Here is a 27,376-nt window from a genome sequence, read left to right as displayed (position 1 = left end):
ATTATTATGAAAAACAAACAACACAGAAGCCAAGTTCCTGCCCTCATATACAGGTGAGAACCCAGCTAAACACCAGGACATTTTGAAGACTTTTGCCATCACAAAATTTGGGACCATACAGGAATATTATATACCTGTTGCTCTTAAGTTTTCAAGATGGTACAATTATTTGTGTCTTATTCCTATCCTACTTGTCCTCCTCATGCATACCGTTTATTATACTCTTGATAATATCAGAGTCTATGGCTAGATTACTCCTCAAGTAACATCTCGGATTATTTCTTCTTTGCAAGTAAAGGCTTTACATAAACGAATGCTTATCTGCATTCCACTTTCACTATCAAAGAAAATCTACTCAAGAGTCAAGTAAAATGCAATGTTGTCTTTTTATGCTCAGAAAGCAAAACCCACCAGCTCCAAACTAATTTCCATTTTGACTCAAAATTTACAGAAAATGTTGAGGAATTTAATAGATTTTACTACGGGAAGGAGTTATCTGAAGTTGTAACAAAAAAAAAAAAAAAAAAAAAAAAAAAAAAAAAAAAAAAAGGAAATAAATGCAAAATCCCACAATTAACAATAAACATCTTTATTAATCAGCTTACCACTCAGTAGTCATTTAATTCAATCTTCTAAATTGCAGTTCATTTTAACATTTAAAGAAAAGAAAAAGCAAGTGATATACCTGGATGGTACAGACATAAAGTCTTGTTTAAAAAAAAAAAAAAAAAAAGTATACTTCTAAAAATGCCTATAAAGGTCTATTGGTTTAGAAGGCAGAGGTCGTATTATCTATTTCACCATTTATCAAACAACATTACTTCAGAAAAGCTATTAGGCAGCAAAATCTTTCAGATAAATTTCGCAAATTAGAAATCAAAGCAACAACAAAAATACCACCAACAACTGTAAAACCTTCTTCAGGGAAAGACCAGATTCACATAGAGAGCATTTACATATAACCCAAATAAAGGCAGTAGTTTCTCTTTGAAATGTTGGATAGCACACATGGCACACCCCAATAGGGCACAGACCAGTGTCTGAGTAATTTCAGTAAGAAGAGAGTTCAGGTGCAGCAACACATCTTCGTAGCACAGACTAAAATTCAACTATGTATAATTTGTTACAGTATTTAATACAACACTCAAGCAACTTCAAATCATACACATAGAGGAAACTAGTAAACATATCTGACTATTCCCACTTTTTTTTTCCTCCTTCCTGTTTTTAGCATATCTCTTATTACACATACGTTAGAAAGTATATACTAGTTTCCAGTGTTTAACAACTCTTCAAAAATTCATTAGCAAACTTTCTGAGAAACTATATGTATCCTTTTACAAAGTAGACTGAAAATAATATTTTCCTCTCTTACTCTGAGCTTAGTATTAGGCTTCTACTCAAGCCAATAAGAATAATACTAATTAGAGCTATTTTGCTGCAAGAACATCTTATGCCAACACAAACCTAGACAAAACAATTTAAATTATCAAGTTACACTTGAGTCTTCTGAAAGTCCTATACTTTATACAAAGTAAGTTTTTCAACAATATCAGCAAAAAGAAATAAAATCGTACTTCTTCACAGAAAAGAGTACAAAAAGTTACAGAAAGTCTATCATTACATATATAAAGTGGCATTCTTGGAAAAGCAATGCTCATGGCATTTTTTTTTCCTACCTTGGAATTTCCACCTTCCCGCAGGAGAAGAAGTTACTCTAATGAGAAAAAAATATCACGTACAAAATACTGTTGTTTCTTCATGTAAATTAGCAGAAAACATAAAACATGAAAGTTGAGAAAGGTAATTCAGTCAGTAGCAAATATTAATAACTCCCATCAACATTTTTCTTTTCCTAAGAAAGAAAACTCACATCTGAAGCAATCATTTAAAAAAGGCTATTAAAAAACCACCAAAAATAATAAACGGAACAGAAAAGCCTAAGTAGCAAAAAAATAATGACACACAGTGCACATGATAAGTCACAGGTTGAAGCAGTGACAGAACACCTGGTGGGAAAGCAGAGCCAGCCCAGAGGAGTTCAGGTGCATACAATGTACCTGAGTGACCTGAAGAGTTGGAACCAGGATCCACCTACTCCCAGGCCTCATTTAAGGGTCGGCAGTGGAAGCAAGGATGTTTTGCTGGAGGTTTTTTTCCTCCCTGAGCCTTCAAAAAGTAAGCAGCTGGATTTTTTTTTGTTGTTGTTTTTGTTTTTTTCCTCCTCCTTTGTCTAAAGATTTTGTCACCCTGCTATTGTTGCTGTGCTTTCCCCATCATCTTATAGCATTACAACAAGTTAGTGAGACAATGAATTAAACTGTTAAAGACGTGAGAAGTCAGACTTCTGTATAACCTCTGTATGTTGGAGATTTTAGTCTGCTTGGATTAAAAGGCTCTCAAAGCAGAAATACGGATTTTAAAAATTTCTTTTTATTCCCCTTCTTTGCCTGTGTTTTCAAGGCCAAAGACATTCAGGATGTGCAAAACGTTTAGTAATGCTGATACAGCTAAGCTGTTGACCAAAACAATTGAGTTCATTCTGTAAATTAACTTAAACTAAAAACATGAAGAGCTGGCTTTAGAAAGACAACATATTGTTAAGGCAACACTCAATTAAGTAAACTAAAATTTTAGCTGGGAATCAAGCTCTGCATTTATTTCATGTAACACAACAAGATCATCTAGCTACACTCTTCCTCCACTAACCCAAACTTTGTGGGGAAAAAAAACATCAATCTACAATGCAAGTTAGTGAAGTCTGACTTTGGAAAAAAATTAATTTTGAAATATCTGCATATAAATGAGGACCGATTTCAACCTACACTGAGTTATTTACTGTGGTGGTTTTTGTTGTTGTTGAGTATCCTATGTTCTTGACAGATATTACAAATCCTTTTTAAGATGCAAATGTTTCCATTAATCAGCACTGGGTAAGCAAAAACACCATTCTTTATACCCTATTAATAAAACGAGGAGTGAGTAAAATTTATAATCAGTACAACAAATACAATCATAATTGCAATATTCCTTCACTGACTTAACAGATGCTTAATAGATTTTGATAACTAATGACTAGTATAACAGATCTCTAAACCTTCTCAAGGCATCAGATCATATAATTCATGACTATTCTAACAGTTAAAGAGAATTATGATACCGACCAAGAAGGGAGATCATAACATTGACATTAAGTTTTTTCAAGACTTCATATTAGTATGAATTAGAGAGAAAGCGAATAAGGCTTTTCATGCTCAAAAGCTCATGCAGTTTTAAGTCTCTACAAGTGCTATCTTTTTTAGGGACTAAATTAATGATAGTAGCAAGGTTAGGAGAAACAGAAGCACACCTTCCATCTAATTCACAACTCTCATGTGCTTTTCATAACACTATGCCTTAGAAGTGTGTGGTTTTGGTTTTTTTTTGTGATTCATTTGTCTTTACAGTTGAATTCCCCAGAGACACAGTAAGTCAAGAAATGGTCAAGTTTTCTCAGGTCTCTTTATCCTATTGGGTGAACTTTATAGCAAGTCAATGTAACAAATTCCCTTTAAAAAAAAAAAAAAAAAAAAAAAAAAAAAAAAAAAAAAAAAAGAGTATGAATGTAATACTCATGAAAGATACAAGCCTGATAGTTCTAAACGCCTCAGTTGTATTAACTTGGAAGAGAATATTGCACCAGCACAAAGTGGCTCTCTTCTTGGCCTTTCACTGTCAGTTTTGATAGAGAGTATTGCAATACTGACACAGGTTTTCTCCAAACTGAAATTACTTGTTTTCAAAAGAGACATCTAGTTCTCATTGTCATGTCTTCAGCTTGGAGCAGAAGTGTAGTTATTCTACAGTTGTATTTACAAATGAATAAAATGAAATAGAAGACCCAACTTGTATCTGGAAGACTCAAAACTTTTTGAGCTTTTCTTCATCTATGGGAACTTTTTGTATCTGCTAAAGCTAATGCAGAAGTATGTGCATCACAGTTGAGCTTCTTAAGAACAGTCAAAGTGTGTTCAAGAAAACACAGCATCTGCTCACTCCTGAATCACCTCTATTTGAAATAAATATTAAATTAAGGAATTACTTCCTACTTCCTAACATCTGTTTGCACAGTAGCAGACCAACTCTCCATTTCTAAAATAGAAACTAACCACCTAGGTAACTAAGTTGAGAAAGGGCAGAAAATGAGAGCAGATAGTGACAACTGCTACATAGGAATCTTAGGAAGTACACATGCATTAATTGTGACTCTGTTACCCAAACTTGTTGGGTACTTACCAATCAACATTTCTTGCAAACCATAACATACCCTTACTGATTTTTCCTGAAAGTAGCATAAAGCTGATAGTACCCAGTGATCCACTCATAAATACCACTGCTCATTGGAAAAAGTAATCTTAGGAACAAGAACACCTACAGAATTTTATCATTCTTGCATTACACTTTTGACAGTTTACCTTTTACACCTTCCATTGAACAGTTAGCTCCTTAAGCCCCAAGAATGCCAGAAGGCAATCACTTAGAATTATTTGTACAGCTGAAAATTGGCATATTTTTCAACATATAAGATAGCTGTAGGTAAACAGAATTTGCAGTGCTTGATCTGAACAAAGGAATACATTCTGTTCTCCCTGCCCCTCCTGGAACTAAAAAGGCAAAAGGTAGCTGATTTTCTCATCACAGCTTCCAGGCCAGGGATACTGAAGCTTTGTAGACTCTGGACTCCTCCATGCACACAATGCACAGTAATACACAAATTAACGGAGTACTGAGAGATTTTACTCAAAATGCACTTTTCCCATGTACACTGGAAAGAAATTCAAGGTATTATGCCACACTTCTAATGTCAACAAAATAGTAGCCTAACGGAGGAAAAAAAAAAAAAAAAAAAGAAATATATATCATCCAAGGTTGTTTTTCTTTTTAAAGAGATCTGCTGAGAAAAGACAACTGAGAAGAACTAATGCTGGACAAAATTTGTTAGATCTTTAAAGTTGTCGAATTTTTTTATCAGTGCTTTTAATACCGACGTCCAGAATCTCTACTTTTTTGGTTAGCCGATCCAGCATATCATCTTGCTCCTCTATTTCTGTCTGCAGACCAAGAGCTAGGTTTTTCAGACGACTCAATCCAGAAGACATCTCATCTGTCAAAGGAGAGATTGACCATAAGGATTCAAAGCAGTAGAAAGCATATTGCTTCAAATGGATTCTACCAGGATTTCCTCTCCTCCAAAACCTTGAGTTAGAAAAAATTATTTACAACTGCTCAAGCCCAAGTATTCTCTAACAATGCAAGAAACAAAATTTAAACACTGCTACTGCATTACAATCAGAAAGTAATCATCTTTATTTCCATTACAAGTTAAATGCTTAAAACCAAATTTGACTTTTATGATGAAGCACCCTCTAATGTAGTTTTCACTTGTTAAAAGATCTTGATGAAAACTGGACTGTACCCTTCCTCAGCACAGTATTAATAATAAGCTACTTTTTCCCAACTGATCTGCATGCAGAGATATTCTATACACTGAAGATTGAAGCAGTTAACACAGATGAGAAAATTAAGTTTCCAGAATTTGACTACAAGAAAACTATGCTGTTGTGTGCATGATTGGTACAGATGTTTCTGAAGCTAGTAAATTTTGCGTGATTTGCGAGTAGAACAACTGTGTTTCCACTAACTGTTATGCTTGATTATTTCTCTTTGATTTATTTCTTTCTGACTTCCTCCCAATCTTTTCTTGTTAGGCGAGCTAAATAGTGACACACGTAAGCAGAAAGGCATGCACTTTGCATATACGCTACAGTAAAATGAAAAGGTCAGCTCAGAATATTTTTGGAAGTAAAAAAAGAAATGCAGCAAATTCACTAATTATTCAGTACCTTTCAATTGTTCTATATTCTGCAGAACATGTTTATTTCAAAAATTGCAGTTTTAAGTTTTCTTGGTCCAAATCAATGTACAATTTAACACAGGCATGATACAGCTGTCAGTCTGATAAGTTCAATATATCTTTCAAGATAACTGGAAGACTTTACATAATGAGGTAATAAGTACCATACTACTCTAATCCAGATGTTGAGTCATTACTTTTTCTAACACTACTAGTATCTTAATTAGGTTGTTTTGTTATTGGTTTTTTTTCCTTGAAAATGGAAGGATTAGCCTGCTTGTCCTAATGATATTTCAGTTACAGAATGTTTCAAAGAAATATTAACATATCCTGGGAATTATTTTCATACCCTGGGATACATCAGCAGCATTTCCTCATTCAAAGACCAGAGATTTGCTTGCATATTCACATTTAGTAAGACTGCTTTTCGTATGGTCAATATATGATCTAAGAGAACTCCTGGTTTTGGTGTAGATGATTTGAAAAGACAATCTATAAGCGTGTTTTTTTTTTAATATCAAAGCTCATATAAACTATACAAAAAAAAGTTATCAGGGATATATTAGGCCTTCTCTAGCTTGAGAACAAAAAATTGAAAATCGTACTATGTCAAACAGCTTCAATTTTCTCACTTACCTAAGTTGTTATCAATTTTTTTGTGGTAGGCTTGCAGACGTTGATTCTTTGGATAGGCATCCCGTTGCACTGAAGAAATCGAATCTATGCTGCTGAAATCACTATCTGTTAAGAGTACAAGATAAAATATATAATAAAGAAACAAGAATCAAGTTTTGGAAAGCTATCAAAACTTAATTCGACTATAGTTGCCATGTAATTATATAACCAGTTAGCAAGAGCATCAAAAGCAGTCCAACATCACTACCTACTGGACACACTCAAAATAAACAATTATAAAGCTATAATCACTCTCCTGTTGTCTTTTGTAACTCTATTGTGTAGCTAAAAAAAAAAAAAGACACCAACCAAAAATAACCAATAAATCCCACTACCAACAAAGCAAGTTTACTACCTTCTATTGGCATTTAACATTTGCTCAGGTAAAGCCACTAGAGAGTCACTTCTGCCCTCTGTTGGACAGACTCTTAAAGTTATGTGAAACGTAATGGAGATTGATGTTACCAGAAAGCTTTTCTTTTCTCAGAGAATTACAAATCAGGAATGCTAGGATACCAGCCTCCAGAAATTAGGTAGCAACACAAGTCAGCAGTTTGTCCTACCTTCACCACTGAGCAAGTTCCCTTCACTTTGACGACAGGCATTCAGAATAAAATAAACGAACCTGAATTATCTAGGCGCCTTAAATTCGGATGACTTTCCTGATATTTTGGGTCTTGATCTTTGCTAGACATCATTGCTTCTTTTAATCTGGTAATACAAATAATAAACCAAAAATATTCTTACGGATCAAAGGCTTCATTTTGAATCAGTTCAAGAATAGGCATTAAAATAATCCAAGAGAAGAGAACTTACTAGACCTGATTCAACATATCCCTTCACAACTAATTATAATCACATCTTCAGTGAAAACACAATTGGTTGTTCTAGTGCTGAAAACAGTATAAGCTTTGATATCAAGAACAAAACCACATCTGCAGTCTTGGAGGCAACCTATTCCTTTCCTCCAATTGAAAATGAAAAAGGGAAGCAGGAAAATCAATCCACGCAGCACTACCATGCTTTACATAAATTTCTCAGCTGAAGACAGACAAATACTGTAAGACATAGTAATTCATTTCCATTTATAGCTTTTAATTAAAAAAAAAGTTGAGAAAGATGCATAATATTTAAGTAGAAGCACACCAATGCTGCAAAATCATAGTTTCCTAATACAACTGAATTAAGCATGATGATTCAGCGACTCTGAAAAATAACCTGTGAATAAACTCCTAAAAATCTGAAGTTATTCTTACCATTACAAATGTAAGGAAAATAATAACTTTTTCAGAGTTAAAGCAAAAAGGGAACCAGGCACCAACTCAGGAGTTTACAGAATCAATACATTATTTTTAATTTTTTTTTTTGTGACATTTCAGAGAAGCTGGCAGATGGGGGGAGGGGGGCGAGAGAGGAAGGGGAAAGACTTATTGAGGAGTTTAGGAGAAAGACACATGAATGAAAATAGTGACGCTGTGAGGAAACAGAGGAAACTCTCTTTGTAAGAGTCAGGTAATTGGAGAGGGATCAAAGAGCACAGAGAAGACAGCTAAGGCCCTGGTAACAGAATGAGAAATATATATATGACAGCACTATTCCCACTTCAACACTTACTTTAGAAGAATTGCTCTAGATCCAGATTCTTCCAGAAGAATTCTAATGACAGGCAACTCCCCTGCTTGAACCCAAGAAAACAGTACCACGCCCCAATACAATTTTCATTTGACTTACCTATTGTTGCCATAATATTCAGGTATTCCATTTTGTTCTGGTTTGCTCTCAGGTGGTTTGGCTTTGAAGTAGTTAACCAGGCCTCCAAAAACACTCTTAATGCTATTTATGTGCCTTTGACTAGTCTTCAGGTCCTGGTCCATTTTATCAACCATTTGTTCTGTACGCTTCAGTGCCTCTCCTTGACGTATGAGCTCCTAATGGACATTGACAGATAAAAGGAAGCTAGTTAAGCCAAGGTAAACTGGAAAACCAACCATTTTTAATAAATGTGCTTTAAAAACAAAACAAAACAACTCTTTCAACTGTGCAGACTACTCCTAAAGGCTTGCAAGCCTTTTCACTTACTCCTGCTGTTCTGGGGGCATTTCAGTGAAGAGCTGGCAACCAGGTACGGCATTGGCCAGCTACAAAAACTTCATTTGTGCACAACTAGCTTCCCGGTACATACTACAAAAGAGATTCAGGCACTTTCCATGTTGGTCTTCTGTCAGACTGCATTGCTTATTGATTGCACCTAATGGGCAACGTAGTGAAAATGCAAAGGTTTACAACAGGCAAGTGAAAACTACGTCTAGTTCTGAAACTAGAAATTAACAAGGGATTCTGCTTCACATTGCTGGGTTGTTCTAGATGATTTATAAACAAACTAGCTAAAGAAAGCAAATACAGCTAGAATATTTTTTTATTTTTACTGCAGTTTTAAGGCAATGCTAACAGTTACAAATCCTGATACACACAGCTGTGTTATTTCAATGGCACTACGCTAAAGCAATCCAAAGATTAATTAGATTCATTCTGACAGAAGACCTGCCCTCAGCTAATGCTGGTGTAAAACCAAGGACAATGCTAAGCCTCAATTCTCAGTCTCTCATTTCAGCCATTCATGACACATACACCACAAGGTAGAGCTCAGTCACTCTGACGGTCATGCTGCTGCATTCAGGCAAACTCCCAATTACTGGATGACATCATGGCAAGGCCCTCATTAGTGACATGTGAATATAAACTGCACTCCAAAACAAGCACGTGAGAATGAAGGAAATGATTAATAAAGGTGGAACCAAGAGTATGATCAACGACTAAGCGTGCAGACTTCTCATTTTATTAGAGTTGCTGAAAACTAAATATATGCACTGTTAATAAAACCCAGTAAGAAACTGACACAGCTGAGCTCTGCTCTCTGTGTAAAGAGACTCCAACTGGGATGCCATGCTTTAAAAACCAGCCCTCTCCAGCAGCAAACCGTGATAAGGAGGGACATACTGCCTCTGAGACGCTGATCGATTCCGAGAACTAACGACAGCATCCAGAGGACGGGAAAACATCAGAATCAAAACCCACACCGGAGAGGGGCAACGGCCTCGCGCCGTGTTGCTACCGCAGGGGCCCGGACCCACCTCGGAGGCGGCCACACCAATGCGCTCGGACTCGTAGAGAAGCGAGAGGGAGCGCGCGGTGCTGTCGGCGGTAGCGGTGGAGAGGCGCAGCGCCTCCTGCTGCAGGTAGCGCTGCCGCTCCGCACCGCATACTTCTCCACCGCCCCGCGTCTCCTCTTCGTCCTCGTCGAAGGGGTTGTAGCTCCTCGAGACGGCCGACATGGCGAACTTCCCCAGCTCAAGAAGCCTCAGACGACGCCGCTGACCGAGCCCCCCCTCTTCCGCCTACAGGCACCGGGGTGGGCCAAGCGCTCCGCTGAGAGAGGGCGGTTCGTCGGTGGATGGGCAGGGCGGGGCGGGGCGGGGAGCTCCGAGCGGTGAAGCGAAGCAGGCCGCCGCCATCTTCTCTGCGCGATTGGTGATCTACAATGTCGCGAGATAGGCGCTCTCGCGAGAGGGGCCTAGTCGCTCTCTGACTTGTCTCACACAATGGCGGCTGCGACGGTTGCGGCGGCGGCAGCGGCGGCGGCTACGGCAGCGGCAGCAGCCGCCGCGACCGCCGCCGCGCCCTCTGCCGCCGCCGCAGCTCCTTCAGCGGGCGTGGGCCGAGGGAGCGGCGTGGGCACCGCGCGGGGTTTCTACTTCAATACAGTGCTGTCTCTGGCGCGGTCGCTGGCCGTGCAGAGCCCGGCGCCGCTGGAGAAGGTGGGGGCGCCGTGTGGGGGTGTGACTCGCGGAGGGCTGTCACACGGGTGGGAGCTGTGTGCGAGGCGCGTCACGCGAATGAGACCCTTGGGTGCTACGAGGGAAAGTTTGAGGCTCCGCCTGTGAGGAGGTTGTGTGGGGTCTTGTCGCACTGTGGGTGTCTGAGCGGTTCTCCGGGGGCGGCGTGCCCACGCGTGAGAGGGCGCTCTCGTGGGCCCGCGGCGAAAGCGTTGTGCTCTGAGGAAGCCCGGGCTGGGGCTTGTGGGTCGTAATTGGTCCTGGCCTTGTTGGAGCTGGTCGCAATTGCGGTATTTGGTGAAGTCAGAGTGATGTTATCTGCACAGGGTGGGGAAAAAAATAGCTGAGGTAAACATCTGCCGAAGGTATTACTCGGTAGAAGGATCTCAGTCTTGGGAGGCTTCCTGCTGTGATCTCTGCTCCGCTTGGAGCTGTGGCTGTCAGGAGGCAGCATCACGGCTTGGTGCCTGTGTGCTGGGTGGCACAGCTCTGTGCCAAGAACTGCAGTTCGGGGGTATTCTCACCCAGGTGCTACAGTGCATCTGTTTAGTTCTTCTTCTGAAGTCCTGTTGTTGTACACCTAGCTGCAAATCATAAAATCATAGGATTGTTACAGTTGGAAAAGATCTCTAAAACAGTCTTGTCCAATTGTCAACCCAGCCCCACCATGCCCACTGAGCCTTGCGCCCCAGTGCCGCATCTCTACATTTCCTGAATACCTTCAGGGACAGTGGGTCCACCACCTCCCTGGGCAGTTTCTTAATGTCCTGCAGTTGGCTCCCTGTTACCGACTGTTAATTAATTTATTTTTTTCCAGTGTGAGAAACTATAGTAGGCATTAAATGATATCAGTAGATGAGCCTTTTAATTGTGATGGTTTGAAAAGTTTCAGAAATTTGAAATACAAAAAGAAGCTTGTGCAAGTGTTGAAGGAAACTGAAATCAACACATGTCAAATAGTTGTTGATTTTCTCAGTATCTGCTATTCGTTTATTTTTCTTGGCCCTTAGATATTTTCATTCACACACTGATGCTTAAAGGAGGGCCGTGTGGCCAGGAACTGGAAAGAGCACTGTCCCCTTCAATTACAGGAGCTCTAGATGAGTCCTGAAATCCACAGCCCCCGAGATTGATTCTTGTATGGGAACTGCTGAGTCACGGCCTGAACCTCTGAGCATCTGAGGCGAGCCATGAGTCAGCCAGAGGAGCACAGGTGAAGGCAATTCGCCTGTGCTGCTGGAAGGGGTGGAGCCAGGCTGCACCCCTCCTAGACCTATTTAAGAGCTGGCTACCAGTGGGGAAGGATCTCTTCTGGAGATCCCTCCTTCTGGTGCTTTCTGTAGGTGAGCCTAGCATACAGGTAAGCCTTCCATTTATTCTGTTTATTATCTTAGTCTATTTTGCCTAACTGTCTTGTTCTTTTGTGGTTATAACATCTTGATATCCATTGATTATACAATTCTCTACTGTGAAAATAATCACATGAATATTGCTGTAGCCCTGACCTTCTGCTTGGGGTGATGTGGGTTGTGGATGTGATAAGTAGAGCTGGTCCTTACAAAAAGACAGCTGGGATTTTCCCAAGGTCTACTGAGTTGTTTTTTTGCTTTTGTTTTTCTGTTATTGTGTTTCATTATTGTTTTTTTGAAAGATAGTGTTAATACTCATTTGTTGGGTTTTGGTTGGGTTTTTTTTTTTTTTTTTTGCATTGCTGACTTTTTTTTGGCTTTGCTCCCCCCCATTTTTTTGCTTCACTGTTCTTCAGGTACAAAAACTGCTCTGTATGTGTCCAGTGGATTTCCATGGAATTTTTCAGCTTGATGAACGTCGCAGAGATGCTGTGATTGCTCTGGGAATCTTCCTAATTGAATCTGATCTTCAGGTATTTTTCCTGTTAGGCTTCCTCTACTGAGCTTGAAAGATATTGGATTAATTCAAATGCAGTAGTACAATTAATAAAAAATTATTATTGTTCTTTCTAAAAAAGTTGGCACGATAAAAGATCGGAGGTAACGGAGCAATCAGGAGAGTAAAAGAAGCAAAAATAGTTTTGACGCATGTGATAGCAATTGTGGTACTACCACAGCCAGACTGTTGTTATATTTTTCATTTGTTGCAGATTAAGGAGATACGGATAAGATTAAGTAATTTTATGTGGGCTTGCAGGTGGTGGTAGACAAGACAGAGGCACTTGTTTACAAATTTTAAAGGGTAGGTGATGAATCAACCGCATGGTGTTGAATTCGAGGTAGTAAAGGAGAGAAGTGTCTTCTGAGGGGAAGCATGAGTTGTATTGTCAGGTTTATAACAGCCTTATTATGCCTCAGCATTAGCTAGGATAAAACGATGACCAGTTTATGTAGTTGGCTTTGTGTTCAAGCCTCCATATTGTATCTGATTATGACAGGCTGGTTCTTTTCTCCTCCAATGTTGCATGCAGTATTGTTTCTTGAAAGGGAAAGTATATATTGACTTCAGGGTCCAAAGACATTAGACTTCTTCAAGCTTTTCAGTTTTGCCATGGTTTGAATTGGGCTTATGTTTCCAACTGTTTACTGTGATTCAGCTTGTATACATAGTAGACCTTTTTTGAAGTGTGAAACTTAAGGCAATTGTATTCATTCTTCTTAGCATTTCTGTGATGTTTTCAAAGCCAGCAGTTTTAATTAATCCAGCTCTGTGAGTAAGGAAAATGTTATCCTTTGATTTGTAGATTTAACTGAGTTCTTAAATGGTTGTGCTAAGTGATTTGCATAAGGCCATGGGGTAGGTCTCATATAGTATATAGAGGTTGTCACTTCTAAACATCTAACTGCCTTCAAATTATTTTGTGACTTTGCTGTAAATCAGTACATGAACTGGAAAAAGAAGATCCAGAAACTTAATTAACCAACTTTTATTGAGAATGAACTTGTTAACTAGAATGAAATGCTCGAGTTTATAGCGCTGAATAAATTTGTTTATTTTCCTTTGTTTATATTGAAATCTGTTCTGCAATATTCAAGAAGTGTGTGGAGTAATTGTTAGGAGTTCTGTGTGTGGTTAATGTGGTTTCTTCATTCCTTTAAAGTAACTGGGGATGATATTCTTTAGCATTTTGTCTCCATTTTAAACATAATATTTTGCTTTTTAGCACAAAGATAATGTGGTTCCTTACCTCCTTCGGCTTTTAAAGGGACTTCCCAAGGTCCAATGGATAGAAGAAAGCAGTGCACGGAAAGGCAGAGGTGATGTTTATTGTTGTGTTTTTTTGGTTTTTTTTTTTAATTATCATTCTCAATAAATAACAGCCAACAAATAGAAATAAGTCTCTTCAGTGTGAGGTATAGAGGGAAGTGAGAGTTGTGATGAGGTTCTCATCTGACAGCCTTTAATATTAATTGTTCTTTAGAAATGGAAAGGAAGCTGAACACCTGCTAGCTTTCCTGCTTGACTGCTAAGTGATAAATTAAATGATACATTGCATTTTCCAAACAGTTCAATATATCTTAGTACTAGATTGGGGAAGATTACATAGTAATTTAGAGCAAGAGAGTGGAACCTGAGATTTTTATACTTTGCTTTTGTTAGATACTGAGTTAAATACTTAATTTCTTGCTCCTTTAATATCTCTTAGAATTAATATAAGAATAATTCTGTTTCACAAGAGATACTCAATTTGTTTTTTTATGTGTATTTGAAAACCTGGAGAAGTTTTTATAAATTAAAAATATTATTTTAATACTTCATGCTGAAATTATGATGGCTAGAATATACTTTCAAATTTTGTTTGTACTATATCTGAAATATGTCTCAGAACTGCATGACATGAGAATCACTCATGTGTTCTTTATGTTTGCTCTTACTATGCTCTCTCTAGCAATACTCAAGGGTTTGGTATGTTACTTTGTAGGCTTGCTTCCAGTTGCAGAAAACTTCAGCTTCTGCTTGGTAACGTTGTTATCAGACGTTGCTTACAGGGATGCCTCCCTCAGAGAACAGGTAGAACTTAAGTTTGTTTGACATTTATCCTGTTGCTTTACTTTGCTTGAGTTAGTTAAACCTCAGGTACGCAGTAGATATTCCTAAGTCTGTTTTTATTTCTGGGTTCCAAAGAATGACAGTCACTGAGTGCAGAGTTTTAGTATTTAAATTTTGATACTGAGACCAGGACTACTGCAGTTTTTTTTTTTGTTTGTGCCAGTTAGCTGAAGGCTTTACAAAGGAAAGATCTGTAAACTGAGTGAGAGTAATATACTTCCAGTCATGTAATGTTAAAAAAAATCTTGCTTACAGAGATGCTTACATTTCTAAGTTTATAAGCAAGTTTTACATGCACTGCAGTGATGTCAGATAAGATGATGATATATTTTTACTAAAATGTGTTTTTATATGTCTGTCTTGATTGGTTTAGATTTTGGATGCAGTTCTGCAAGTAATGCAGTTTCTGCTGGGAATGTGTCAGACTCCACAAATGCATGATAAAGGTACTGTTAAAATATGTCTTAATGTCATTTCTGTATCTGAACTCCTGTTCTCTGAAGGTCTCTTACATTTTCTAATTATGAAGATTGCTTCTGAGATATAAGCAATTCTCTCCGAGTTCTCTTAGCACACACTCTGTTGCTGTCTGTTAAATATGGCAGCTAGATACGATTATTCCTCTGCTTCCACAAATAAATCTTTGTAAAGACACTGAGCTGAAACAGTTTAATGAACAGTTTAATGGAGCTGTAGCTTAAGGTTGCTCTTAACGCTGTTGTCTTTTTTTTTTTTTTTTCTACAGAATATTTATGCAAGTATGCAGTGCCATGCTTGATAGGAATTTCTCGAGCCTTTGGTCACTACAGCAATTCAGAGGAGGCTCTCCTTTCAAAGCTTTTTCCAAAAATTCCCCCACATTCCCTGAGAGTTCCAGAAGAGCTTGAAGGAATTCGCCGACGATCCTTTAACGATTTCAGATCCATTCTTCCAAGTTCTCTACTCATGGTTTGCCAAGAAGGAACACTGAAGAGAAAGGCTAGCAGTGTGTCTAGCATCTCACAGGTTTGTATAACTTGCTCTGTTTTGGAATTCATTCTATGAAGATGTCCATGATCTTGGTGAAATTACTATAACGTTAGCCCTGAATATGTAGAATTTTCTCTTAACACAGTGTTTTACCACATTCAGTGATCTTTATTTTGGTTCCATGACTAAGATTCAAAATAATCAGTGTCAGTTAAACTAACAACTGTCTTAATGTTCATATGGAACAGTTGACAAATTCTGTTCCTCTTGTTGTATGGTGTTATGTTTCATGTTATTCTTATGAGGAAAAAAAGCATTATGCTTTGAAAATTTGGGGAAACTGGCACTACATACCTAGACTTACGCGGTGTGCTGAGTCTATATGAGTTCTCGCTAGTTCTACCAGCAGCCGAGGGTATTTGTCGTTAGGGGTCAACTTACTGTGAGAACTTACTGTCTGGAAGACTTAACAGTAGTTTTTAAAGTATGCCTTTTGTGTGGCATTTCAGGTTAGTCCTGAACGTGGAATTCCCCCACCTAGTTCTCCTGGAGGATCTACAGTTCATTACTTTGAAGGTAAATTATTTGGCAAATCAACAGTGTGATTTTTATTATTTTTCTTTCTCTACAGAAAATTGAGAACCAAAATCTTTTTGATTTTTATTCTCTGCCTTCTAGGATACTTTTGAGAAATTCCCAGGGACATGTCTGTTAGAGTTCAGAAAAGTTGCGGAGTAAAAAAAAAACAGTCATTTTGCTGGTTTTCAGGCTTAGTTGTTTCTGGCAGACTTTTGAGAAGCATGATTTCCTGATGCTAGGCAGTACATAGCTCTGCAAAGCTTAATTCAACTATGCAAAAAATATTTCTGGAGATTATACAGAGTAAATTTCAGAAACAAATCTTAATACTCCACTAAACAAGTAAATTGTGGGCTAGTGTCTGGAATTTTGAGTCCTCTGTGTCACACTACGTCTAAAACAGCTCCGCTTGAAGTAAACTTGATAGAGGTCACTCTTTAAGACCTAGTAATTTGTTGATGATAATATAGGAAATACTGAAGCTGACTCTTAACCACTGAATTATGAAGCTTTAAGGTTTTTATGTTGTGACATGCAGGGCTTGTCTAGGACTTCTAGTAAACCAAGACTTGGACAAGTCCAGTGGCAAACTTGTTCTGAGTGTTTTGGTGTCTCTTGACTTTTTTATTTTTTTTTTTATTTATTTTTTTTTTTTTGTCTGGCCGTTTGAGGTTTTTAAGTGTGTGCATTCTATATTTCTAGGTCATTTTCCACTCTGAAACTGGCTTAAATTGATTTCTTCCATCTTAAATTTCCCCTTTCTTCATGTTACTATTTGTAGTGTCTGTCTTCCTTCATTAAATCACTGGGATGCAGGGTAGTTCAAATAAAATTCCGAAGTAGCCAAGTAAGGAAAAAAACCTGTTTAATCTCTATCCTGTTGAACCGAGCTTATTAGGTTTACTACTGGGCTCTAGATTCTCTGTGTTTTGAATGATTTTTTTGGTGATTTTTGTTGTTTTTTGTGTGTTTTTGTTGTGTGTGTTTTTTTTGTTGTTGTTGTTTAAGGAAAAAATGCAGTGGGTTAGAGTGAGACATAAGAAAATGTCTTAAAAATTGTAAACATGAAGGCAAGTCTTACTTTTTTCGAGTAATATGGTTTGTGATAGTCTTTTCTGAAGAGGATTAATGGCCTTGTTTGTTTATTTTTTTTTTTCCCCTTTAGCAAAGACTGGGGCTTTAGGGGTAGGAAAAAAAAAGACTGAAAACTTTTAAAAATTATTATTAATAACCAGTGCTGCTTGAAAGCCTGTTACTCATAGGAGTGCTACTTTAGTACAGACAACTGAGTACTTTGAAAAGACAAAGATGTAATTTCGAAAATGCGAACAGCGCCAAAAGCACTTTAACTTGCAATCTATTTGCTTAACAGAATACCTGAATCTTAAAAAATAATCAATTTCAAATTGCAGTAATGAATTTACTACTTTTCTAAGATGAAAGGCTTTTCCACATGTTTATTTGGACTAATATAGGGAAAAACTTTGCAAGATAGTTTTGTCTCGGCCTATTCTTCTTACCGCTATGTTTGTTACTAATGCGGCATTTACTGAAAAATTTCCAGGTAGATGGACATCAATAGCATGGTAAGACTTCTTGTGAGCCATGTCTGTGATGTGAACATGAGAAACTGAAATCAATTCTGTCTGCATGATTGTTGCTTTTTAATGGATATTGTAGTTTTGTGCCTTGATTTACCAACAGAATAGCTGAATTGAGCCTCCAGGTAGTTTGTGAGTTAGTGACTGTATGCGTGTTGCAAAATAACTCTTTAGTGGTGATTCAGCATTGCCATTAAACAAAACTTGTATTTCCCTCCTCTCCCTAAACTTTTTTTTTATTTTCTGATCAGGTTCTTATCTTCCTGATGGTAGTGCACTGGATCCTGATTATTACTTCACTACCATCAGCTCCAGTTTTTCAGTTTCTCCTCTCTTTAATGGCATTAACAATAAAGAATTTAATATCCCATTGGAAATGCTCCGTCAGCTCTTGAATATGGTATGTGATGAAACACTATGCAGGCTGCAGTGATTCTAAATATCGTTATTAGAGAAATATGCAATTTCAGTTAAATATTTAATTAAAAAGACTATGCTTATCTTCCAAGCTTTATGTAACATTATTTTTATGGCATTAAACATCATAATGTTCCTAAAAAGTGCAAGGGATACTGGCTCCAGCTGCTTCACGCATCAGCTGTTTTGCTGTAGCGCACGCAGGCCAAAATATATTAAATCGTGTTGTAACTGGAAATTCTTGAATTTCATCTGATGCTTTGCAGTTGTGATGGGTGTTTCTTTGCATGTGCAAAATTGTATCCTCTTATATGTAGGAAGATATTTTTTAAATTCCTGCTCTGCAGGTAAAACAGATCGTTGAGGATTCTCTGCTGAAGACCTTAGATGCGGTTGTAGCTGAAGTTGCAGAGGTATGTTTTTAAAATCCCCTTCTAATGACTAGTGCACTTTATTTTTGTCTTAATAGTTAATACTTGAAAATTATTTTTAAAATGTAAGATATGCCTTGCCTTTGCAAAAGGATTCTAGTTTCCTGGTTCATTTATTTCTTTTAGTTTTTTTACACGTACCTTTGTATTATGCAAAAGTGGGAAAGAATATTTTTCACAAACATAAAAGGAAATAGTTGCTCTCTTACAAATGGAGTACTGAGCTACTTGAGCTCTTTTATCTTTCTAAATTATATTCATTTCCCAAACTGGTTTCCTATATTGTCTTTTCTCATGGTGATAGAATGTAGATTTTTGCTGATGGGTTTTATTTCTCCCTCCCCTTTTCCTGCCTTGGAAATCAAAACTACTCTGTTTCAAGAAGTGTAATAGTGTTATGCTTCATTGACCTTTGCTATTAGAGATGGTATGTTTATTTTTGTAGGCCTGTGAGTAGTTGTTCCCCTCTTCTCTTTCCCCACAGTGTTTTCTGGGGTTAGCCCTGTTTCACTGGAGGTGTAGAACTTAATTGGAAGAAGTGTGTGTTTAGTTTTGTGAGAATGTGTTTGTTCTCTCCAGCCTTCCCTTGAGAACTGCTGTATTTTGATTTAGGCCGAAGTGGCGAACATCTTCTGTCTCTCCTTTCTCAGTAAAACTATAGAGTTGATTGTTAGTATTTATTATTATTAAAAGAGAGAGCGAACATGCATGCTGTCTTCAAGTCAAAAGACGGACTGAATCTTATTTAGTACACTGAGTTCATTTAATGTACATAGTAGTTGTACTTATAAGTTGTACTTATTCTTCTGCTAAATATAGCAAGGACAACGAGCTGTGAGGTTACTTTTGATACATGTTTTAAATGTTTGCTTATGTTGCAGAGGAAGACAATTGTGACTTGAATGTGAAAATTTATTTATCCATCTTATATAAAATACTTCATTTTTATTTTCTGAAAGCATGCTTCTCTTTTGCAGATGGGCACTAATACAGATCTCTATTATAAAACATTCAGTGATCCTCTTTATCTTGCTCAGTTCAAAATGCTGAGAGACACATTATATTACATGAAAGGTATAGTATATGTGTATTTTGTGTAATTTAGGATGTGTTTTGAAATGTTTACATTTCCTAGCATCATCCTAGGTGCAAAGAAAGGAAAAAACTTTGGATACAACAGATGGCATTTCGATTGTCTGATTATTAGCGTACTTTGCTATGAAGGCTGTCTTTTATGTAGAGCATAAACTTCATGAAATAATTTCAATTATAACATGGCAATGAATTTTATTTGTGCGATCTTTCTGATCCAGTGGATCCCTTTCTTCTACGCTAAATGTTTTCTTCTTTTACTTCTTTAGACCTTCCCAACTTGTTTGTAAAGGAAATCCATGATTTTGTGCTAGAACAATTCAACAGCAGCCAATCAGAACTTCAGAAAATCCTTCATGATGTTGATCGACTGCACAATGAACTGAGTCCCCTAAAACTGCGCTGTCAAGCTAATGCTGCCTGTGTGGATCTCATGGTGTGGGCTGTGAAAGATGAGCAAGGTGAAAAATGCTCTCCCATTTCTGGAATGTCTGTCTTCTTTATTTTTAGCTTCTAGAAATACTTATAAACTCTCTGATGTCAGAGAAACGTGAAATAAATTTGAGCGGAATACTCTTTGTTGTTAGAATTCGAGTCAAGCTTTGATCAATACATTGTTTAATTAGATGACCAGGTGCTTAGACATCTCTATACATAAATAAAATCAGAAGCTTCTGATTAGCTCATTTAGCTAAAACGGGCAATCTAAATTTCAGCAATTGTATAATTGTTGCTGGAATTTTGAATTGTTGCTTTTAGTGTTTTAGAAGTTTCTCAGTCTGACTGAAAATGTTTTTCTTCATTGCTGTGCATATTGGAAGCTCCTTCTAGCTTTTTCTATTTTCTTTCTTGTTATATAATTCTTATGTATTCTCTGAATGCATGTAATTTTTTTCTTTTAATCCTTGTGATGCTTACTTTTTGTCAAATATGAAGAATGCTCAGAATCAACTTTAAGTACTGTCTTTCTTTCAGCCATAGTGTTTGGAGGGGCTAGTTAGTGCAGATACTAAGATTCCTAAACATCTTTGAGGAATTGTAGTATGAGGAGAGCGAAGCTGTTGAGTTGTCTGTGTGATTTAGACGATCCAATAAGCATTGAGTTATGTGTGGCCTAGTAACAGGACTAACCAACTTATTGATGTTTGTTGGATTTTTGGTATTAAGGTGCAGAAAACCTGTGCATCAAGTTATCAGAGAAGCTGCAGTCAAAAACTTCCAGCAAAGTCATCATTGCTCATTTACCATTGCTGATTTGCTGTTTGCAGGTCTGTCCTTACTGTATTTTACTCTACTATATGATTGTGTGGGAGTGGGAGGGGGGGGGGGGAATTATGAGTTACTAGAAAGCGTTTTACATCTGCTGTTTGTGTTATTTTTCATTATGTCTTTCATTTGGACTTCAGAGTTCTGGTGTAGAAACTAGATCTGCAGCAGAAAAATGCATTCAAAATCTTCTTAGCTCTACTTGATCTTGAAGAATAACACTGAGTGTTTTTAACTGGTATCTTGTTTCTGATATAGTTAGTGTTATAGTTGTTACATAAACTGGGATGGGTGAATTATTGACCTTTGAGATTTGGTTATTCTGATTATCGTGTCATCTTGTTGGACACACTTTTGCAAATGTGGTGTTTTCCAGAATTAAGGAAATTGTTAGGGTTCTTCACACGTTGGAACTTGTCCAGTAACTTTATCTTTAGGGTATGCAACTCATTTCATATGCCTCCTGTGAACTTAACTATGAAGAAGGCAGCAAGAGTTGACTGACATATCACACTTAAATTTAAAAGAATTAGAGGCTTTTGGTCTAGTATTAGAGTTGGAGGTTGGTGGCCCTATGTGTGACAGGAGGGTTGGAGCTTGATGATCCTTGAGGTCCCTCTCAACCCAAGCCATTCTATGAAACATCTAGGTCTTCTAAAAATTGAATACTTTAAAACTAGCTTTTTTTTGTGTTGTGCTGATGTTGCAAGCTTACAGTTGAAGTAAAAACCTATATTGAAATAATTTCATTTTTTTTCCTTTTTTGTTTTTAGGGTCTAGGTCGTTTATGTGAGAGATTCCCTGTTGTGGTTCATTCTGTCAATCCATCTTTGAGAGACTTCCTTGTGATTCCTTCCCCAGTGCTTGTGAAACTTTACAAGTACCATAGCCAGTATCATGCAGGTGATTGATTGGGGTGGGAAGGGAAAGGCTGTTAGAAAGGATATGCTAGTTATTATTTTGCTACTTTATGGCTTATTGAAGCTTTTAGATGTTCTGTGGTGATGCAACTTTTTTTTTTTTTTTTTTGAGATAGAGAGGAGCAATGCAGATTGGGATAGAAGTGTATCTATCAATTGAGATAACAGTATTTGTACAACTAATTTTTATTTTTTGAGCAGCATCACTGTGTCTGCTTTGTTAAAACAGGGCAAAAGTTCTTGAGATAAGACTATGTGAGATCACTAGCCATTGTAGTGTGAATATGCATTAGTTTGCCCTGTATTATGTGTGCTTATGACAAACTTACCGGTGATGTCAGTTTATTTTATATGTAGCTTAACTAAAGAATTGTGTTCCTGATCAAGAAAAACAAGTGTGTTGAAATACTTCTTGTTGTGCTGTTGTGTAGGCTGTGGTGATAACACAGTGTGTGGTGATAAGCAGGGAATGGTTACTTTCAGTTTGCGGGTTGTGTTACATTTGCATTAGCATGTGTAGCAGAAGTATTAAGTCACAGCCTGAAGTAGTGATGGAGCACCTGGTGGAAAGGCAGGGCCAATCCAGAGGAGCTCAGGTGCATGCAGTGCATGTGAGTGGTTTGAAGGGCTGGAGCCAGGATCCATCCCTTCCCAGACCTCATTTAAGTGATGGCAGTGGAGGTGAGGGTATCTTGCTGGAGATCCCTGCCTACCTGAGGCCTTCAAAGGGTAAGCAGCTTTATATCTTTGTTTTTGTGTCCACAGCTGCTGCACTTGGGCTTATCCCCACTTACTGCAGCCTAGGACTTTGCCACCCTTCTATTATTGCTGTACTTTCCTTTGCACTATAGTGTTACAGCATGTAACCAAGATAAGATGGATGAAAGAATGTGAACTTCATAAGGCAAATCATAACTGAATGTGCAGACATGTTGGCTGTATTTCGATACTTTTTGGTCGTACGTTTGTATGCGGTAGAATGTGCTTACTTGAACACACAAGTGAGCAAGTGTTGTGAATTGACTTCTTAGTCCATAAAAATGCTAGTCTTTTCAGGTTTGTTTTTAGAGTTAATCTTGGGAAAAGTGGCTAGCAGTATAGCATTCCGTTTTTGTTCTGTGATTTCAGATTGCCATGGAAAATATTGTATTCCTGGTTTGACAGCCATGTGGAATCTTCCTACTTTAGGCTTGAAAGAAATGAAAGTGGCATTAAAATTATCAAGAAAACTTTTGCTTAATGACCAACAGGTTTTTCTGTGCAGTGTTGGTGATAGACAGTGAGTAGGGAGGATTTGTGGATTCACTGTGTTAGGAGGATGCTTGATGGCGTGCTTGTTGTCGTTGTTTTTTAATTGTACTATGAAGTTATGATTTCCCTAAAGAAAGTGTACAATATAAATTACTCGCTAATGCAAAAGTACTGTTGTAATGCAGGACATAATGTAAAGGCAGGACAGATAAAATGAGAACTGAAGGTGACTAAATTTAGGAATAATTAAATGCTGTGATAGCTTGCCAAAGTAGCGAATGAAGTTTCAAATTTCTTCAGCTGAACTCTGACCTGTCAAGTGGCCTGTCTTACCTTGCCAGATGTAGCTCTGCCTGTATACTCACGTTTCGGGTGATGGGGCAAGAACATCTTGGATGGTGCTGATTTCTCTTCTGTCTTCGACTAGGTGCTAATGACATCAAGATTAGTGTAACCAATGAGCATTCGGAGTCCACTCTAAATGTAATGCCTGGCAAGAAAAGTCAGCCATCCATGTACGAACAACTTCGCGACATTGCCATAGATAATATCTGCAGGTAAGAAGTGTGTGATAACAGACAAGGTGTACGACATTTGGAATGTATTTTCTCTTTCCCTAGCAGGAAAAGTACTGGGACCATTTAGAAGGTACTGCACACTTCTCTGTTATGACCTTTTTTTTTCTTTAGACAATCCCTTGGTTCTGTATGCGTCCTAAATTCAGAATGGTCACTTAGTTTCATTGTTTTGCTTCCCACATACCTAACTCATGCTATTCACATTTTGATGCTCAGCCAGGTTTTTGTTTCCTCTAACGACTGTTATTTTCTTCTAGACAGCTTCACAGAACTGTAGGGAAGACAAAAAGTTGGCTATCAGAGATGAGGAGTTAAGGGTGCTAAGCAAATCTAAGCTGTTCTAAATGTATCTTTTACATGTTCCCATCTTTGTTGCTGCATAAAGCAGTAGCAGAAGCTCCACCCATTTTTTTGAATATATCTGTAGTATTTCTATACAGTTTGTTCTTGGACTTCAGTATAGATTTCTCTTCCTTATTCCTGGTGCGCATGTACAATTGTACAAACTGAAATATTTGGTTTTTTTGTTGTTTTTCCTCTACCTGTTCTAGCATGCTTTCTATTCATTTTGATTCCAGGTGCTTGAAAGCTGGCTTGACTATAGATTCAGTGATTGTTGAAGCCTTTCTTGCCAGTTTGTCTAACCGTCTGTACATCTCACAAGAGAGTGATAAGTAAGCTGTTATTTATGAAACCAGTTTTTTCCTTCACTTAACCAGCCTGAAACTTATTCTAAGACATAAGTACTGGCAGCGTTATTTTAGAATTAAATGTCTGAGATGAGTGAGGGTAAGTCCTACAGTAGCTTGTCCTATTGCTTTGCTTGTCATGTTTTCTTCCGTTCTCTATTGTTCCTAGAGCAGTTTAAAACCAGATTCTTGTGTAGTGCATTTGTATGTTCTGGTTTCTGGTGTTTTTTGTTTTTTTTTAAACCTGCACGTGTATGTCTCTAATACTAAATGTTGAGGGTAGGCAGGTGTGTAGAGGGCAACAGTAAAGTTTAATGACGCTTAAATTTAGTATACCAGTTGTTTCTTACATGGAATGTAAGCCTGCTTTGAGGGCTTATTGACTGCTGGGCAACTACATGTGTGACTGGGTGGGGTTTTTTTTTTTGTTTATCTTATAACAGGGAAGCTCATTTGATTCCTGACCACACAATTCGTGCTCTTGGGCACATTGCAGTGGCACTGAGGGACACACCGAAAATGATGGAACCCATCCTACAGATCTTACAGCAGAAGTTCTGCCAGCCACCTTCTAATCTTGATGTACTCATCATTGACCAGCTAGGCTGCTTGGTCATCACTGGAAATGTAAGGAAAGAACTGGCCAAAAGAGTTCCGATTTATACTCCTTTTGATTTAGTTTCCTTTAGAAACTGTGTCTTCAAGAATTATTTTGAAAGGTTTTCTTAGTTTACTTACGCATGCTTGTGCAATACTAGTCTCAGTGACATCAGAAAACAGAACGTAAATAGTAATGTGTAAACTGCTGTGCCTGTAAACAAGATTCATCCCTACAGGAAATTATAGAAGTTTAGAAAATAAATTCCATGTTTTTAGAAGTTGTTTCTAAATGTGGTCTGCATTCCCAACAGGTGCACATCATCATTTTTCATATCAGCAATTAGCTTTTGAAGTCTTGTAAATATATACATTTAAAACAATTAAGTGAGCATCCAAGCAGTGAGAAACATTAATGAAAACACTTCAACTGTGTGCTCTTTAGAAGCTGAAGCTATTGTTCAGGTTAGAAGTAGGTGCTTGAAGAACCTTTGTAATACTTAAAATGTACTTTACAGGGTCATTCATCATAGCAGAGAGATAATATTCAGTAAGTACTCTGAGTAGTATTTTTTTTGTTTTATAGCAATACATATATCAAGAGGTGTGGAATCTGTTTCAGCAAATCAGTGTTAAAGCAAGTTCAGTTGTTTACTCTGCCACAAAAGATTATAAGGATCATGGATACAGGTAAGAATTAAATGCGTGCTGGTACTGTGTAGAATATTATTTTCCCTTTCCAGAAACACAGCCCTCTGCTGTTTTTTGTCTATAGTCATATCTTTAACAAGAAAGTAATTTCTTCTTGGTAGTGACAAAATCATAAACAACAACAGATCATTCACAGACAAAGCTGACAAATAATTTTTCGTTTAAATAGTGACTGTAGTAGCTTTATTAAAAGAATTACTGGTCAGAATTACAAAGAAAGGACTGAAATTGGAGAAATCTGTATTGAGGGGTTGCTTGTTCATAATTTATTTTTTCTTTTTTCTCAGACACTGTTCCTTAGCAGTCATTAATGCCCTAGCTAACATTGCTGCTAACATTCAAGGAGAGCACCTTGTGGATGAACTGCTGATGAACTTGCTGGAACTGTTTGTTCAGCTTGGGCTAGAAGGAAAGAGGGCTAGTGAGAGAGCAAGTGAAAAAGGTCCAGCACTGAAAGTAAGATAATTATGTTTTGGTTTTTTCTGCAGTTGTATGCAGTAAAACCGCATTTTTACATGAGGGTTTCATGAAATTCCATATCCTAAAACCTAAGAGTGTATTTCTGTCCTGGAATTAGGGCGCAGACTGGTATGTCTTCCAAATGCCTGGCTAACCTGAATGTTGTATCTGAGATAAGGCAGTGGTAATTCCTGTTGTACAGCTTCTCTTGAGTTTGTGTTAGCCTTGGTATCACTGTCTGAAGTGTTCAGGTGTCAGAGGTGGAACTTCAAAGAGAAACTGGGAATACTGATCTCTGAATATTTCTTACTTGGAGTGTCTCAAAATTTAGCAGAACTCTGCTCCTAATTTTAGCAGTGCCATAGGATCATAGAAAATCTCAGGTTGGAAGGACCTCAAGAAATCACGTAGTCTAACACTTCTGCTCAAAGTAGTCATCTGTGTTATTCTGTTAGTCCTTTACTATTGTTATGATGGGTGCATCTTAAGCCTTCGAAGATCCTCCACATCAATGCAGGCCTCTAAGTCTAAGCATATCATGGTAACAGAGTGAGCCCTCTCTGGAGGGAAACTGGAGACCTGGTCACAAGAGATATGGAGAAAGGCCTGTCAAGGCCTTTGGCATGGTCCCTCACTAAATCCTTATCTCCGAATTGGAAAGATGTGGATTTGATGGGTGGGCCACCTGGTGGATAACAAGTTATTTGAAAGGCTGCAGACAAAGGGCAGTGATCAATGGTTCTGTGTCCAGATGAAGGCTGGTAATGAGTATTGTCTCCCAGGAGTCTGTCTTGGGACCAGTGCTCTTCAACATCTTTATCAGTGATGGAATTGAGTGAGGAACCCTCAGCAAGTTTGCTGATGACACCAAGCTGAGTGGTGCGGTTGACACAGTGGAAGGAAGGGGTGCCATTCAGAGGGACCTCAACAGGTTGAAAAGGTGGGCCTGGGTGAACTTAATGAGGTTCAACACAGCAAAGTGCAAGGTTTTGTACTAGGACTGGAGGAATCCCAGGCATCCTTACAGACTAGGAGCAGCCTTTGAGAGCAGCCCTGCAGAGAAGGACCTGGGGGTGCTGGGGGATGAAGAACTTAACATGAGCCAGCAGTGTGCTTTTGCACCTTGGAAAGCAAATGGTATCCTGGGCTCCAACAGAAGAGGGGTGGCCAGCAGCGACAGGGAGGTGATTGTTCCCCTCTACTCGGCTCTTGTGAGGCCCTATCTGGAGTACTGTGTCCAGGTCTGGAATCCCCAGTACAAGAAAGACAGGGAGCTGTTGGAGAGGGTCCAGAGGAGAGCCACAGAGATGATGAGAGGCTGGAGCACCTCCCCTACGAAGACAGGCTGAGGGAGCTGGGCTTGTTCAGGCTGGAGAAGAGAAGGCTGTGGGGTGA

General features: G+C 38.1%; 2 protein-coding genes across 6 annotated transcripts in view; one reads left to right on the top strand and one right to left on the bottom strand.

The window, feature by feature from the left end:
• Window positions 1-573: 573 nt before the first annotated feature.
• On the bottom strand, window positions 574-10,019 carry SNAP29 (synaptosome associated protein 29). The gene is made up of 5 exons (XM_042865796.1): window positions 9,700-10,019; window positions 8,300-8,496; window positions 7,194-7,279; window positions 6,530-6,634; window positions 574-5,143 (listed from the first exon to the last, which is right to left on the bottom strand). Exons 1-5 carry the CDS (start codon window positions 9,898-9,900, stop codon window positions 4,986-4,988), a joined length of 747 nt encoding a protein of 248 aa, XP_042721730.1. The 5' UTR covers window positions 9,901-10,019; the 3' UTR covers window positions 574-4,985.
• Window positions 9,965-27,376, top strand: part of PI4KA (phosphatidylinositol 4-kinase alpha) — a 59,311-nt gene continuing 41,899 nt past the window's right edge. For 2 of the 5 annotated variants that reach the window (XM_042865790.1, XM_042865791.1), the window contains exons 1-18: window positions 10,304-10,383; window positions 12,167-12,283; window positions 13,535-13,628; window positions 14,294-14,382; window positions 14,795-14,867; window positions 15,167-15,426; window positions 15,900-15,966; window positions 17,822-17,970; window positions 18,335-18,400; window positions 19,396-19,492; window positions 19,780-19,971; window positions 20,678-20,778; window positions 21,550-21,679; window positions 23,375-23,504; window positions 24,104-24,199; window positions 24,658-24,841; window positions 25,398-25,501; window positions 25,810-25,978. In XM_042865790.1, the coding sequence (XP_042721724.1) occupies window positions 12,185-12,283; window positions 13,535-13,628; window positions 14,294-14,382; window positions 14,795-14,867; window positions 15,167-15,426; window positions 15,900-15,966; window positions 17,822-17,970; window positions 18,335-18,400; window positions 19,396-19,492; window positions 19,780-19,971; window positions 20,678-20,778; window positions 21,550-21,679; window positions 23,375-23,504; window positions 24,104-24,199; window positions 24,658-24,841; window positions 25,398-25,501; window positions 25,810-25,978 (2,100 nt within the window). In that variant the 5' untranslated portion in view covers window positions 10,304-10,383; window positions 12,167-12,184. Of the gene's footprint in view, window positions 9,978-10,059; window positions 10,384-11,736; window positions 11,762-12,166; window positions 12,284-13,534; window positions 13,629-14,293; window positions 14,383-14,794; window positions 14,868-15,166; window positions 15,427-15,899; window positions 15,967-17,821; window positions 17,971-18,334; window positions 18,401-19,395; window positions 19,493-19,779; window positions 19,972-20,677; window positions 20,779-21,549; window positions 21,680-23,374; window positions 23,505-24,103; window positions 24,200-24,657; window positions 24,842-25,397; window positions 25,502-25,809; window positions 25,979-27,376 lie in introns of those variants that run through there. The other 3 variants (XM_042865789.1, XM_042865787.1, XM_042865788.1) reach the window with 3 other exon arrangements.

This window comes from Lagopus leucura, unplaced genomic scaffold, assembly GCF_019238085.1.
Source record: "Lagopus leucura isolate 7727_CA_CO unplaced genomic scaffold, USGS_WTPT01 Super-Scaffold_806, whole genome shotgun sequence".
NCBI lineage: Eukaryota > Metazoa > Chordata > Aves > Galliformes > Phasianidae > Lagopus > Lagopus leucura.
This window is presented reverse-complemented; position numbering and strand designations above follow the sequence as displayed.